Here is a 15,588-nt window from a genome sequence, read left to right as displayed (position 1 = left end):
CGTTGAAGACAGTGGTGACGGAGAATATGAAATGTGGACCTAAAGACAATTGGTCATACATGGGCATCCTGTTCTGGAAGTACACGCCGGATTACAGCACGCAGCAACAGAAATACTACCGTGTACAATAGTACCATAGTCTTATAATTATATTGAAGTTAAGTAACCAGATGAATTGTTTATATTTCTAGATTCTACAAAGACTAGCCAGATGTAATATCTAAAATGGGGCTATGAATATTTGAGCAAGACATTGTTGAAGTTCATGTGGTTGAAAGGAAGAGACTAAATGGAACAGACAAGAAGGTGATGATAAAAAGAAGAGTACAGGCACACCACATTAAACTTTATGATTGCTCACAGTGTGCCACACAATGCATGCTTCAGATAGTACTATGAAAATACAGGAATATAATGATATGGAGATCCTTATCATATACATCGTCCCAGTGCCCTAGAAGCAATTGTACAATGTTCTGATGCCTTGGAAGGTCTTACATTGTTTTGATGTGTTAAAAGATCTTGGTGTTCTAATATCCTGAGAAGAGATATTACATTTCTTCTAATGCCTTTGAAGAATGCTAAGTTTCATTGTTATAATGCTGCTGAAGATTGTACATTGCTCTAATGCTCTGAAAGAAGAACAGTATCCTGGAAGATCTTGTGCTGCTCAAATGCCTTGAAGAAAGATTTTACTGAATTCACTAGTCTGGAAGAAGATCTAAGATACTGAAATACCCTGAAAGAAGAATGAATATTATTTCCTACCAATAAACATGAGAAGCAATATATTTTTTTATTTTTATCAAAGTATAAGCAAGGTCTTTATATACAATATATATATATATATATATATATATATATATATATATATATATATATATATATATATAAATATAATAAATATATATACATACATCCATATACACACACACAATAAGTCCTTGACTTATGAGAGGGGATCCGTTCCAGTTGATTTCCACCGTAAATCAGTGTTTCGCTGTTACCAGGGCTTTAACGGCGTTTATGACACCGTAACTTGAATGAAGCCAAAAGTATTTCAATGCATTTTTGTAAGAACAATGGTCAACAGGCACAGGTTTGACATCGCCCAGTCCAGGCCCAATCTCTCTCAGCAATGTCCCCAACATAATTAAGCAAAATGAAAGTAACATATCCGGGCTTTTGGGTAGCAGGGGCTTGCAATCTTGACCCTCCCTTATATTAATGTTATTTTTGGGATATGGATACACTTCATATTAAATATATATATATATATATATATATATATATATATATATATATATATATATATATATATATAATGTATAAAATTAGGTTGCCAGATTACAAGATTAGAGATCCGGGACACTTAAAATTTCTCACCATATATATAAATTTATACCTATATACACACCCAGACCAATATACATTATAAAAACGTAGAGACAATTATCACCTAAGTGAAAAACATAAAACAAGAATTTTAATGGGGTATAAAGAAAACAAAAGGAGAATAATTTAAAAATTAATAATCAGTACAAACAATAAAGAAACTAAACTTTCTTTTCATTTGGAGCATATGAGTATAAATAAAAATAAGAAATTTATATGTACGAAAAATTCAACTTAAATCTTTAATTATATTTCTTATCGTATGGTTATTTAAATTCTATTTTCATCATCAAGAGAATCTGAGAAAAGAGAGTATAAACAATAATTATATACAAAGTTTCAACTAAGAACCGTTATAAGGTAGTAAAAACATATTTTTATTATGATGAACTAAAATCGGGACAATGAGGGTGTTTCAGAAGTGTCAGCGCGTGACGGGACAAAATTATCAAATTAGGGACATGTCCCGGAAGAACGGGACGTCTGGCAACCTTAATTAAATACAATGCGAAGTTTATTATAAACGTAACGTATCCATACCTCAAGGACAACAGCCATATTAGGGAGAGTCAAGATTGTAAGTCCTGACCTTTGAAGCTTAGCCTAGTACTTTCGTTTTGCATACTTATATAATGGCCATTGCTTAGAGAGATTGGGACTGGGCTGGGCGACGTCAAACCTGTACCTGTTGACCATTGTTCTTACAAAAAATTCATTGATATACTTTTTGCTTCATTGCACGGAGAAAGGGGCTTTAGTTTTATCTCTTTTTGGCTCCAATAAGTAAGTTTATATCGTTTAAGATACAAACTTCCATATGATAATTACGTACATAAATGGCGGTACAAGCATTTCAACACATGCGTTCACATATATATACAAGACTTTAATCTCATTTATTTTTAAAATTTTTAGATGGGACTTCACGTACCTTAATATATAACTTATATTACATAAGTTTTAGAATTCACTGTGCCATCCACTTTCAATTAAATACTACAAATATGAGGCTTAATATGGACAACGCTTGGGGAACAAGATTATTACATAAAGAGACGTTAATGTTAGACTCAGCCTCTGTTAATAATATCATTATACTTTGTCAAAGAGAATATTTTATAATGTATTCAAGAATGTAGATATCTTCACATGAATGTGAGATTATACTGAGACAAAATTACATTTTAGAAGTAACATTAAAAGTTATTAAAAAGGAAAACTCTTCTAAATTGATGTCGATATTATTATACTTTGTCAAAAAGTGTCTTTTAAAATGTATGCGAGAAATGACAGTATCTTCACATGAATATAAGGTTATACTGACATTTTAGAGGTAACACCATGAGTAATTAAAAAGGAAAACTCGTCTAAATCGGGGTTTTACTGTAACGACTAAGGAAGACATTGGCGATGGGAGTCATGTTCCGTAGCTGAAGAAGAAGAATTGTAAACATTGGCAACTTTTTTTTTTGTTTACAATAGCTGTCATTAATTTTCAGGACGGGCTTCCTCTGAGATGAACGACTTTAAAACACAGGTACAGCTTCTCTGTGGTTGTTTGTAAATTGCTTAAGCCATGAAATAGTTTTAGTAGAAATTACAAATTCAGTTTAGTTGGTTAACTTGGCTAACTTGAGCTCAGTTAGCCATGGGATAGCCTGGCCGAGGCCAGGCCAGGCCGTAATGCTACTTATGCAAGGATGGGGATATTGTAACTTGTATTGTGGAGTATGTTGTTATATGCCTTCTATGCTTTAAATGCAGGATAAGGGGTCATGTATTACTTTGGGCGCCAAGGCCCCCACTCCCCTCCCCCCCTCCCAGGTTAGGACACAGCATCTGAAGTTAGGTTAGGTAAAGGTAAGTCAGGTTAAGTCATATATCCTTCGAAATGCCGACAAAAGAAATGACTACTAAGCCTACAGTAGCCCTGACCCAATACTTTGCATTCACTCCCGTTCATAGTGATAGAGGGACTAGCCTAGTCCACTGGTAAGGTTGTATATACCAGCCTATTATATCTTAACGTATGAGCTATTCTTGCTGTGGAATATGAAAAGGAGACATATTAGAATGAAGTAGAGGTTAAATAGTATGTAGCCTTCTAGCCTACAGGTGTCCAAGAGACTGACACAGCTGGTAAAAGTACAGAAGAGTAGCTCACATCATTACTGCGGGTTGTGGCTTGCTTTAAAGGAGATCAGAGACGCATTTCAGTGGGGATGCGTCCTAACCTAATCTTTGAACTTTCAGAACAATCCTAATCCGACATCGTGAGTAGTACAGTTGTGTCCACAACTACTTTTCTGTATTACCCACATTTTATTCAAATTAGCTAAGCATAAATGTATAGAGGCTAGGTATACTTTTTCTTTAATTTATATGCTTACCTTCAGGTTACTGCCTTTAGCTCAAGTTAGGTCAGGGAAGGTAATATTACAGCGTATCACTGTAAGTATTAATATATAACATCAAACGTTAATTTTTCACGTGAATTCTCGAGTATTAGTAGCCCAACGGACTTGACCAAACAATGGTCATTTCTGGAATATATCTTTATTGAGTGTAAAGGGCACTTGACTAATAGTATCAGCCTACCTAATCTTAATGCGAGCCTAGCCACGCTGTGGAACATGAGATGGAGAAGTATTAGATTGAAATAAAGGTGAAATAGTGTGTAGCCTTCCGGATATATCCAAGAAACAGCGACCCCACTTTTTTTATCAAAATAACTTCTAGTAGCTTACATGATTTATTAGGCTAAACATAATATAGGTGTACTTTTGCACAGTTCTCAAGCTAATAGCCAACTGTGAATGCCAGTGAGATAAGATTTGACCCCCTAGTTTAAATTAGGTTAGGGAAGGTAAGGTCACAAAGTGTCACTGTAAGGAGTAGCCCATATTAATTTCTTACTGATATGAATTCCCTAGTCTATCACCAGTGGTCCAAAGATGGGTCTTTATGTCATTCATCATTTTGGAGTGTAAAGGACAAATATGTTTCCTCTGTACATTTTCCAAGACCATTGTTTTTGTTTTTAAGCGGCTTCATATCTTACATTTTCTGTGTGAGCAAATACCATTGACTCTTTCCAGGTTTAGGTGTAACTTTTGATAAGGATTTGACTTTAGAGAAACTTATAAATATTATTGCATCTTCTGTTTAAAAAATTTGGTGCCTTGTGGAAATGTTTTAGATTGTTTCGTGATGAAGCTATTATACCTGAGTGTTTTAACTCTTTTCTTCTCCCTTGTTTGGAGCACTGTTCTCCAGTATGGTCTTCAAGTACTGACTCTCATATCAAGCTCTTGGAAAGAGTTATGTCATCTGTGAAGTTTATTTTGCCAACTCTTAATATTGACTTATGGCATAAATGTAAAGAGAATTTATAGTGTTTGTTGCATAAAACGTCCTGGAATGGCAAACATTCTCTTTACTATTCTTTATCTGAACTAGCTGCTTATTCTCAAAATACTAGGCAGGCTGCTGCTGCAATCAGCGTGTCATTTTTTGGTGTTAGGTTTAATGGAACTCAGTTTGTTAGGAGTTTTTAACTTGGCTAACTAAAATGTAGAATAGTTTACCTGGTGCAGTTGTGGAATCTTCTTACCTCCAACTTCTTTCTGCTGGTGTCTCATGAATTCATATTTATTTATTTATATCACCTTTAACTGTAACTTGTCTCTCTCTGCTGGCTGATTTCCCTTTGGAGCCCTCTTGGGTTTTTAGTCTGTTGACTCTGCCCGTGAGGGTTTTAGGCTGAAGATTTAAAGAAGGAAAGAAAAAAGAAGTGACAAGCTACAAAAGGTGAGACAGAAGGTCATCCTTTTGTGAGGATATAATTGTAATTCAGAACTTAGCGTCTCCACCTGACAAGTGATAGCTATGACAGAGTTCTGGGTCTTTATTGAAAAAACAATATTACCAATAATTTAGTATTATTTCATTGCTATTTATTCCTGTCATTTATATTTTCAGCTCAATGGACTTCTAGCAACTTTACAGACACTGCCAGATGTTGAGCAGCAGACAGCACTTGCCCTCTTACAGTCTTCGCTTGATGGCCAGCTAAAAATTGCAAAACATGAGAATTATGAAAACACTTTACCTCAAGATAATTTATCCAACAATGAAGATGCTTGTCATTCAGCTTTGCATTCCACAAATGACCCTCCCTCAGAGATTATTCACAGTGAAAGTGGAGGTCCCCAGCAAGATTTTCTAGAAATTGCCAAAAGTCCCAAATTACCTCATCATGAACAAAGGGTCAAAGAAGCAAGACCAGAAATAATTTTGCAGTTGCCTGCTATAGGTCAAGCAGTAAGTCAGGATTCAGGTTTTACAGAAAAAATCAAAGTCAGTGCTTCTCTGCAACATAATTTTTCAGAAATAGAGCCCAGTACTTCAGCTTTCACTCAAACTACTGAATCTTTAGAAAATCCCAAGACCTCTTGGAAGTACTGATCAACTTTCTCACACACAGCAATGTTTGCCATACTCTGAAGTTTTCCAGGGGACAGTGAGGCTGTAATTGATCCTGGAGGACTTAATGACCCACAGCAGCTAGCAGTAAGTCTTATATCCACCAGAGAGGCTGAAGAGCTTGCCCTTGTTGCTACAGAAGAGCTTGAAAAAACTTATCAAGAAACATTCGATGCATATCAACTGAAAAATAGTATTGATCCGAAGAAGAACACATATATCATGGTACCACTTTTAGATAAAGTGAAATTTGTCAAGGTTGATGTCGATTTGGAAGATGTTGAGGCTGCTAGTAGCATATGTCTTGGAGACCCTTGTGACAAAGTGCTGTCTCCCAGTAAGGAGCCATCTTTACCTTGTTCTCTAGAAAACATTTTTAGAGATGCAAATAGAGAGGGTAATGAAGAATGTGAAGGCAACATAGAGTCAGAAAAGAATCCAATAGATTTAAGCACTTTTGCTGCTCCCAAAGATATCTCCAAGACTAATAAGGAAGACTTTTATGGCGAACCTGTAGATATACCGTGCAGTACGTCAAGTGAGGGGAAGGAATTTTATGACTTAACAAGTCAAGATGTTAGTAGAGCACCAGCAGCAGGGGTCAGAAAAAAGAGGAAAAGAAGTGAAAGCAAGTCTGTGCAAGGGAGACATTCACCCAAGAAATTGAAATCCAAAAGTACTGATGGTGTAAGCCTTGAGAAGAGCATTGATGAGTTAAGTCAAGAGAACACAAGCCAGACTTTAGTCTTTGACTCATCTGTTCAAAGCACAGATCCATCTGGAGCTTCCAGTGACAATCTGGAACTTGATGTGAAGGAAATTGAAGGCGTATCAGCAATGGCAAACCAGACAGATTACAAGGAATCCCAGATAGACGATGAGAATTTTGAAAAAGGCTTTGAAAACTTGTTTCCTAAGTCAGGAGATGCTTCTCTGTCACCAAATTTACGCCCTGTGTCCTGCCGTAATTGCAAGAAGGAATTGGCTGATGTGTCTCTGCTGTCAGTTCATCAAAAGCAGTGTGAAGGTCATCTTACTTGTTCATATTGTCAAGCAAAATTTTCTCATAAGGTGCGTTTTATTTATTATGATAATTTTTTTGAATTCTGAGTGCTTTTGTGCAAATGCTAATCATTAATTCATACATATCACTAGCCTCTTGATTACTTGTTTTCTCACTTGACTAAGGGAAGATAAATTGATTACACCTGCATATTACTGAAACAATGCTTAAAGTAATAAAGTGATGAACAATAACCAACCACTTTAAAATAGTTTGCAATCTAACCTGTCAAATACTTTTATTCCTTACCTTTATTTTATATTTAATTTCATTTATGAGAACTCTAAAACTGCCTTCTTTCATCTCTCATTCCATTTGTGATTCCGGATAATTTTCAGTTTGATGTTTTGTGTCTTATTGTTGTAGACTTTGAATGAATTCTGATGTATTGGTTAAGTATTTGGCAATGTTCATGTTCTTGAATGCATTCAACATGATATGTTTACTGTTTACATTGATCACATAAGGGCTTTAGATAATTTATTGAACTAAATCACCTTTTGAATGAAACATTACCCCAGTACATTTTTGGTTATTATATGTTGTGGCTTTTTTGTTTTCTTTTTTTGTGTGCATTCCCTAGTATTCCTTAGCAGCAGATCACCAGTTAGTCTGAAAGTGCATTAGATATTTCGTTACTCCATTTGTAGAGACTAGATTTTTAAAGGTAAACATTGATATGAATTCAGTTATGGGTACAGTATCTGTTGACTCCTTGATGATCTCCAGTTGTAAGTAATGACTGAATAGTTCAGGATTCAGTCTCCTCCCTACTGAATAACTGTTTACAACAATTAGAAGTAATGGGGCTTTATCCATAAGGGTATAATTTGCAAAATGCTAATATTTTTTGTCCCAGACACAAATTGCTTAACTGGAGTGCCTTCCTCCTAACCTCTGTGATTGGTATTGTACACCTTTCTGGCCAGCACAGTAGGTGAGGAATAAGAGCATTTGCATCGTGTAGAAGGGCCCATCTATCACTTTGATAGTATGAGTAGTTATTTAGTTCAGTACAGTACATGATTTGATTGTAGGCATAATTATAAACGAGAGACTTTTATGCTGTACACAAAACATGAAACTTCTTTGATATTTAGCATTTTCTGTGGGAGCTTTCAGAGCCATGTGTTTTTATAGTGTTTTGCGTTCTTTGCTGAATTTCATCTGTATTCTTTCAGGTCACTTACATCAAACATATGCAGGGTCACAAGAGGAATGAGTGTACTAAGTGTCCTCAGAACTTCTGCAATCACAAGAAATTGAAAGCGCATATGAAAGCTGTTCACAAGATTGATTTGGTTTCCAAAACGTACTCCTGCACTTACTGCACCAGGACCTTCTTGAAACGTTCCTCTCTTTTCTATCACTTCAAGATCCATGCTACTGGTACAGAGGTCAGTTTATTAATGTAGCTCCTAGTCTTGCTTCACCTTGTGCCTTCTCATGTAGTTTTTTCCTTGAAACTAATTATATAATGTCCTGTACTTTGTGTGTTCAAATCAAACAAGTAATTTCCTTAGATTTTTCATATAGTTAAAAACATGATCACATTCTGTGCAGTTTAGCAAAAGATTAATATAAAGCTGTTAAGGGTAAAACTGCAATGTCTTTCACTTAGTCTGTTCAGTGTGAACCCATGGAATGATAAAACAGTTTGCATCTGTTTGTATTTGTATAACAGTTTTCTGTTGTCATTTGTATTTCTTTCCCTCTTTTCATCCGGTTTTGTGCAGCTGCAGGTCATTGGGTTGATGTAATTCACTAGGCGCATAGAATTGAAAGTTTCATAGGTTCCTTTGTTGTAATTTTGTGTACATAATGTATTTTATTGTAGATTGTGTGTAATCGCTGTGGCAAGTTCTGCAAAGATCAAGAAAGCTACGATGCTCACATGGATGAACACTCCAAGGCTTCAAATTTCCATTGCGACATATGTACGGCAAGTTTCACAAGACAGCAGCAATATGATGATCACCTGAAGGTAACAGACTTTACTTAATTTCTTTTAGGCACAGGAACTTGTACTTATACTTCCCGAAGATAAAAGGAGCAGCAGAATTTTTGCTATGAAATGCTATTGCATTTTCAGGTTATACATTCCACCTTTCTGTGGTTTGTTATAGGTCTAATTATGAGGTTCCAATCGCTCCTAAAGTTGTATAGAAGTATAGAGCAGATTTTATCATTCATTTTATTGAAATACCAAAAACAGTAGTTGGAATTTAGTCACTGGCAATCATGTATAATTTTTGTATACATACATACAAATCATGTTTGTTTCACAGCAAACTCGTTACTTGTAATCAGTCCTTTGCCAGTCCTAGACACTCAGTCCCTGATTTAAAAGAAAATAAACTTCTGGCTAGCAGCACTTTGTATGTGCCCTATAGTTCCTGAGGGCCTAGGCATCAAAGAGGCTTACCTTAAATGTGTGTTGCCTGTTGGTATAAGTCTTTCAGTTTCCTAGACATTGTGTCTAATCATTTTGTCAGAATTAGTTTATTATTTCTTTACTTTCTTCATCTCTGCCAGCATTCATTTCTTTTAACTTCATTTTTCTTCTGCTATTTCTCGAAAAAGAATCTGGTGAAATTCCAGGTCAGGTTTCCGTCATTGTGGGATTTCACCATCCTTTCGCTACCATCCTGGATGGTACGTAGTTAAAAAATGCTGCTTCTGTTTAGTAGCATAATGTTTAACTGTCCTCCAGTGTGTTTTTGGACACATGAAAGGTTAGGTTCTTAACTACATAGAATCAAGGGTCAGAGGGCACCTTGATGCCAGCCACCTGGCAGATGATCTTCTAATAGTTATTTGAGAATGTAGGGTCCAAGATTCGTAAAGACCACCAATTAGGCAATTGTAACTAAGGGGTTTGTAAAACAAACAATAGTTTTATGTGTTTCTCATTTTCTGCTTACGATTGCACCATGCTCAGAAACACTTCCAGTTTAGTGTCCGTAGCTTAGGCTTATAATAAACAATGGTTTATATATTATGAAATTGTTTTACAGTAATTCTAAGGATTTTTTATCTTCCATTTAATATAATGTAGTATCCAGACTAGAGGTAAAATCTTGTTATATCCGTGTGTAGTACCGCATTATAATAACTTGTTTTGTAGCATTATCTGATCAAACATTTTTAATATTAAAAAGTATGTACAGTATTAATTTTAGTTGTTCAGTATGAAGTCACTTTATTTTGAGTTCTGCATTTATTGATTCTCATACTGATGTCCAACTTTTGTAGCACCATAAGAAAAACAAGTGTGAGATCTGTGGCCAGCCTTTCACCAACAAAAAGGCACTAGTTCGTCATTGTCGAATAGACCACAAAACGTTTCCCCAGAACGTTCCTCCTGAACCCCAGTACAAGTGTGACAAATGTGATCGCGTCTTCAACAGGCCATCCCTCCTTCAGCAACACCAGCAGTTACATACAGGTATACTTATAAAAATATTTCCAAAAATTTGTTTTGCACTGTAATAAGAATAACGTCTTGATTCCCAGGTTATTTGGTATCTTTAAGGGTCTTCCAGAAATTGTGTTCTGTTTGAGTTTAAAATGAAATGGGAGTAGCTTAGAGGTTTTGTCATTGCTCTGTTTGTTGTCAAATATATGACATTTAAAAATGGATAAAACAGATTTTAAATTCAAGTTTAATAAAATAAGTGTAAAAAATTTTCAATGAAAACTTCATCATATGTTTTGTTTGTATAAAATTAAACATTTTGTAGTAGCATTCCTCTCCACAGAAATTGTATTATATAAACTACTACGTAAACTTTGCATACAGTATTCTGTAGGATTATTATTATTTTTTACGCTCCCCAGGAATAAAGCCCTTGGAATGCTTGGTGTGTGAAAAGCAGTTCTTCAATAAACGAAGCCTCCGAAAGCACATCAACACTGTGAACCATCAGAACTTCTTGTACATGCAGAATGACCACGCCTACATAATGCAGGATGGCTTTAATTGTGAAGCTTGCAATATAAAATTGCCATCAAAAAATATGTTGTTGACCCACTCTAGAGTGTACCATAAGGTAGGAGTCACTTGGAGTTGTCCATATTGTGAATACAAAACTAAGCGCCATTATGCTCTTAAAACCCACATGGAACTTCACGCTGGTAATCGGAATTTTATGTGTGAATTGTGCGGTAGTTCTTTTCATGCTCTTGCAACGCTTAAAGATCATCACAATTTTGTTCATTCTGATGAACGAAAGTACAAATGTAAGGAATGTGATAAAACCTTCAAAAATAGATCAACTTTATCTCGCCACAACCACACACATTCAGATGCCAGGCCCTATGAGTGTAAGTGTGGGTTTAGGTACAAACGATATTCTCACTTGAAACGTCATATGTCTTCTGCTCACAAAATTGTTCTAAAGTCAAGGACCCTAAAGAAATTTAAAAGAATAGATGAAATTGAGGCTAACAAAGAAAAACCTGTAAGTCAAGAACAAGCACAAGTAACAGAGGTTTCTGAAACTGACGAGTTTGAATTTGTGTCTGTTCCCAATTCATCCATGTCTTCAACTGTACCAAAGATACTTAATGATATTCAGCAAGCAGATCCCTCTGTAAGCAAAGGTTCAACGAATGTCCTTTTAGCAACTCAAGACAGCATCATGCTTATGGGTGAAAACTCCAGTTCTGAGCAAGGTCACCTTATCACAGTTGGGGATTCTCAAATCATTCAGCTCATCCCTTCCACTTTTCAGATTCCACAGGACAGCAGTTTTCAGACAGTATCATTAGTACCTGCAACTGATCTTCATACATTTTCTTTGTCATCTGCAGTTCCTTTTAATACTGTTACATCTAGTGGTGAAGCAGGGGTTGAGGCCTTCAACCTTACACCAAATTCAGATTCTGCTGTTATAGTTTCACAAGCAGCAGATCCCCTTGATATAAGTCACCCTGATGCTATTAGAACTCTTCGCACATTAGGAGATGAAGGTTTGGTTAGTGTCAGTTCAAATGAGAGCGAAAAGCAAGATAGTAAACAGGAGATGACCATTCATGCTTTGGGAAGTCATGATGAGATATCAATGTCATCAAACCTTCATACATTTGATTATTCAGAAAGTAATCATACTCTGCTACCTTCACTTTTACCTCATCATCCCATTACCGACTCTCATGCATCAAATTCACAAATTAATCAAGACTTGTTACAGCCAAACCTCATATGTTCAGACTTTGTTCTTCCGGTTGATGGAGACAGATAGCATAAGATAGCAACAATTTGTATTTTGATGAGTTTGAGTCCTGTAAGCATACACAAAGGAAGATTTCCTCTAAGACTGTATTTCATTTATTTGAGATGTTAAAAGCTGGGACAATCTTTTGAAGTTTTGCCAAATATTGCAATCATTTTACTTTGTTGTATTTTGCATGGGTTGCAATACCTTGTTGCACAACAACACTGGGTCTAGTTCTTCACCCTGGCTATCTGCTCGGATGCTGTAAAATATTCAAATTTGTGGAAATTCCTAATTCTCCATAACCCTGCATATTGATGTATTTAATATACATTTCGATATAAATTAAAAATTCTAAATATTTAAAGTTAGTAGAGTACAGGTTTACTTTGCCTAGCAAAGGTTTGGCATAGGAAAAGCTCTTGGTATGAATGAGATAATTCAGTACCATACCTCCATATAGGAAAAATATCAAAGGTTCAAACCCTTGTCATAATGAAAAACCATAGGTTATGTTCAGCATACCATGCTCTGGCAGTTCTCCATATATGGTACCACCAAACTTTCATCTCTCACCTGTAATTGCTTTGAATTGTATTTGTGAAACTTTGATCATCATCACTATTATTTTGTGCACCCTGCTTTATTATCTCCCAAAAGTTTGCAAAAGGCCTGGAAAGAGCATAAGGCAGTTCCACTGAATGTGGAAGTTTATTTATCAAGGTGAATGATACAATGATGTGTGTATTAAATAAGTGCATGCAGAATGTAAGGATTTTACGAGCAGGACATTAGTGTAGGATCAACTTGTGCTAAGGTAAAATCTCATAGACATCATCCAGTACCATAATGGAAGGGATGGAAAGTCATCCGAATTGACATATAGACATGAGAAGCTTGGTGCTCTCTAAGTTACTGGAATCTTATTCTTTATGTTGGTTTATTCAGAAAACTGAAGAAAAAGGCAGTGGAAAAGAGTGATGAAAAGAATGAAAAGTGGTGTTTATAGGAAGCCGCAGGTGAACTGATTATTTCGTGAAACAAAGTCAACCATGTAGCTTTAAATGTAGTAGGGAAGTTGCTTTTGCTGATATGGGGGCTGCCAGAAAATTACAAGACAACTTTAAAAAATTATTGTTGATGTGATTATTCACTGAAAAAGATTCAGTAGTATGAGATGGCAACTTACTCTTTCATTTTAGAGAGTAGATCAAGGCTAAGAGACAAGATATCCAATGGACAAGTTCACATTAATGCCTATCTTTAAAGCTGAAGGAGCTGCCATTTTAAAGCCTCTCCTCCTGTATCAGTTTGAAGAGCCCCAATCAATTGGCATATAAGCCTGGTTATGCTTCCTGTTGTCTTTTGTTCAGGTCCTAGAGGCTGGAACAGGCTTGACTATTCCCAAAAGAAAAGTGCTTCTCTTAAATAGGATTTAAAGAATGAGGAAGAAATGGCAGCTACATACTGTCTCAAGAAAACGGCCCAAGTATCTTTCTAAATTTATTGGAGTAAAGCACCACTAATCCCCTTGCTTGTCACTCCACCCAGTAACTATTTACAGCCCTCAATTACAACTTATATTATCATGCTCATATTAATATTAAACACAGATAGGGTATTGAATTAGTAGGACTAGGTTGTGGTCAAGCACAAGGAACCATCAAAAAATGTTTTCATGTGAATTGATGGTATAATTACAACTTCTACTTGAAACTTCACTCTGCCTTCATGGGAACAAATTACTTTTGTGTGGATTGGTAAACTTGTGATTATACAATGTAGTTTAATTTGAAAATGGTTCTTGAACAAAACCACATCAGTTGTAACTTTTACAGTTTGTACTTGAAAAAAAATCTTAAAAGATTGTCATCCAAGTTAGTCAGATATGTACCCATTAGATTTTGTACTATGAAGTGTGTTTGTTAAATTTACCAGCATTCAGAATATAATTTCACACATCATGAAGTTGTGGTCTTGAAATCCTGTAGCATTAATTAGAATATTCAAAACAAAATTGGGTGTATAATTGCTCAGTTACTTATCACTTAAGCCAATGTCTCACTCATGTAAGTTGTCCTGTCACAGATGGAGTCCAAACCCACAAATCTAGAAGGTGGACATTTTAAAATTATAAAATTGTAATCAGTATGTTGAGAATATTTAACAAGTTTAGAAATGTGTATTTCTCCATGCAAGAAATATATTGTCTCACATGAGCATGAATTTTCACACGTTTGAGACTCCAGAGGGGATGCTGCTTTAGTGCGACCTGTGCATGCACTTTGGGCAATACTGTAGTAGTTTTTTTTTTTTAGTATTCATATACGTCACACAGCTCTGGTGGCAATGATGAAGGTGATGCCTTTGCCCTCCAGTTGCATTGTCTCTCTGCTTTTTAATGTTTCATCTGATCCATTTAGTCTCTCCTCATCTTTAAAGCTCCCAGCTGCTTGAACCTGATCTTACTCCATACTCCTTTGTGCGTACCCTATGAAAATGTAGAAATGTGACTTTGTGGTCTGGTTAAAGTACCTTATAATGAAAAGTTTACATCTGAATTTTGTAGTAAGATTTTATACAATCTATCTTCCCAGCAGTGTTAGATGTTAATTTGTAGGCATTTTCAGTTTGTGGTTTTAATATGGCCAAAAAGTCTGGTGTAATTTGATTATAGTACCCAGAAAAGATTTAAGAGATTATTATCCACTTAAGTAACCTATAATTACTTAGAGTATTTTATTACTGTATGTTATTATAAATAAACTTAAAAGAATTCGAATATACCAAACAAGAATCATATAAAAGTAATAGTTTGAGACAGTTACCTTTTGTAAAATGAGAGGTTAAAACTGGAGCAAGGTAACGTTGAAGAACTTGAACTGCAAAGTGGGAAGAGACCAGACAGCACGGATGAAAAGTAAAAGGCAGAGAGCAATACATTTGGCCATGGTACCCTTTCAGCATTAACTTTTCATCTGAGTAGCCTGCACACTACAACACTGGTATGAGTTTAAGGGATGTGTTAAATGATGATTTGTATATAAACAGGGACATTATTCTATGAAAAAGTCTATAGTAATTTTCCAATACTGTAAGAAGGGGTTTGATACGAGGATTTAATTGACAAGCCTTTTTTTTTCTTAATTTGAAACGTGTATTCATTTGTACTCAAGTGAATGCTAAGCTTGATGATGCCAACTAATTTTTTTTTTAACCAAATATCTTGTGGCGGTTAGATGTCTGAGTACTGTACTGTATTTATTGAAGTATTTTTTGTTAGTTTATGAGATGCTATACAGGAATGGAAGCATTGTTGTGCTGGAATGGCTAATTGTCATTGTAATTTATTATTGTAAAGGTACCACATAGTATTTGATTTACAAGAACTTACTCTTCAGTTTTTCCTATAAGTTCTAGTTTCAC

At 35.5% G+C, this 15,588-nt stretch overlaps 2 protein-coding genes across 2 annotated transcripts; both read left to right on the top strand.

Annotated features, from left to right (window-relative positions):
* Positions 1 to 2,806: 2,806 nt before the first annotated feature.
* Positions 2,807 to 5,862, top strand: LOC136851525 (uncharacterized). Its single transcript, XM_067125797.1, has 2 exons — positions 2,807 to 2,932; positions 5,377 to 5,862. The coding sequence occupies exons 1-2, from the start codon at positions 2,912 to 2,914 to the stop codon at positions 5,860 to 5,862; spliced, it is 507 nt and encodes a 168-aa protein (XP_066981898.1). The 5' UTR covers positions 2,807 to 2,911.
* Positions 5,863 to 6,102: 240 nt separating this feature from the next.
* Positions 6,103 to 14,130, top strand: LOC136851492 (uncharacterized). The gene is made up of 5 exons (XM_067125657.1): positions 6,103 to 6,951; positions 8,125 to 8,340; positions 8,781 to 8,927; positions 10,199 to 10,391; positions 10,784 to 14,130. The coding sequence occupies exons 1-5, from the start codon at positions 6,103 to 6,105 to the stop codon at positions 12,187 to 12,189; spliced, it is 2,811 nt and encodes a 936-aa protein (XP_066981758.1). The 3' UTR covers positions 12,190 to 14,130.
* Positions 14,131 to 15,588: the final 1,458 nt, after the last annotated feature.

Source organism: Macrobrachium rosenbergii, chromosome 1 (genome assembly GCF_040412425.1).
Source record: "Macrobrachium rosenbergii isolate ZJJX-2024 chromosome 1, ASM4041242v1, whole genome shotgun sequence".
Classification (NCBI taxonomy): domain Eukaryota; kingdom Metazoa; phylum Arthropoda; class Malacostraca; order Decapoda; family Palaemonidae; genus Macrobrachium; species Macrobrachium rosenbergii.
The sequence above is the reverse complement of the archived record's forward strand: the minus strand, read 5'-3'. Positions and strand labels throughout refer to the sequence as shown.

Coding starts and splice junctions, on each gene's coding strand:
- LOC136851525 (XM_067125797.1), top strand. CDS start 2,912: ATGAACGACTTTAAAACACAG. Junction 2,933..5,376: donor TGAACGACTTTAAAACACAG/GTACAGCTTCTC, acceptor TTATATTTTCAG/CTCAATGGACTTCTAGCAAC.
- LOC136851492 (XM_067125657.1), top strand. CDS start 6,103: ATGGTACCACTTTTAGATAAAGTGAAATTTGTCAAGGTTGATGTCGAT. Junction 6,952..8,124: donor AAGCAAAATTTTCTCATAAG/GTGCGTTTTATT, acceptor GTATTCTTTCAG/GTCACTTACATCAAACATAT. Junction 10,392..10,783: donor ACACCAGCAGTTACATACAG/GTATACTTATAA, acceptor TACGCTCCCCAG/GAATAAAGCCCTTGGAATGC.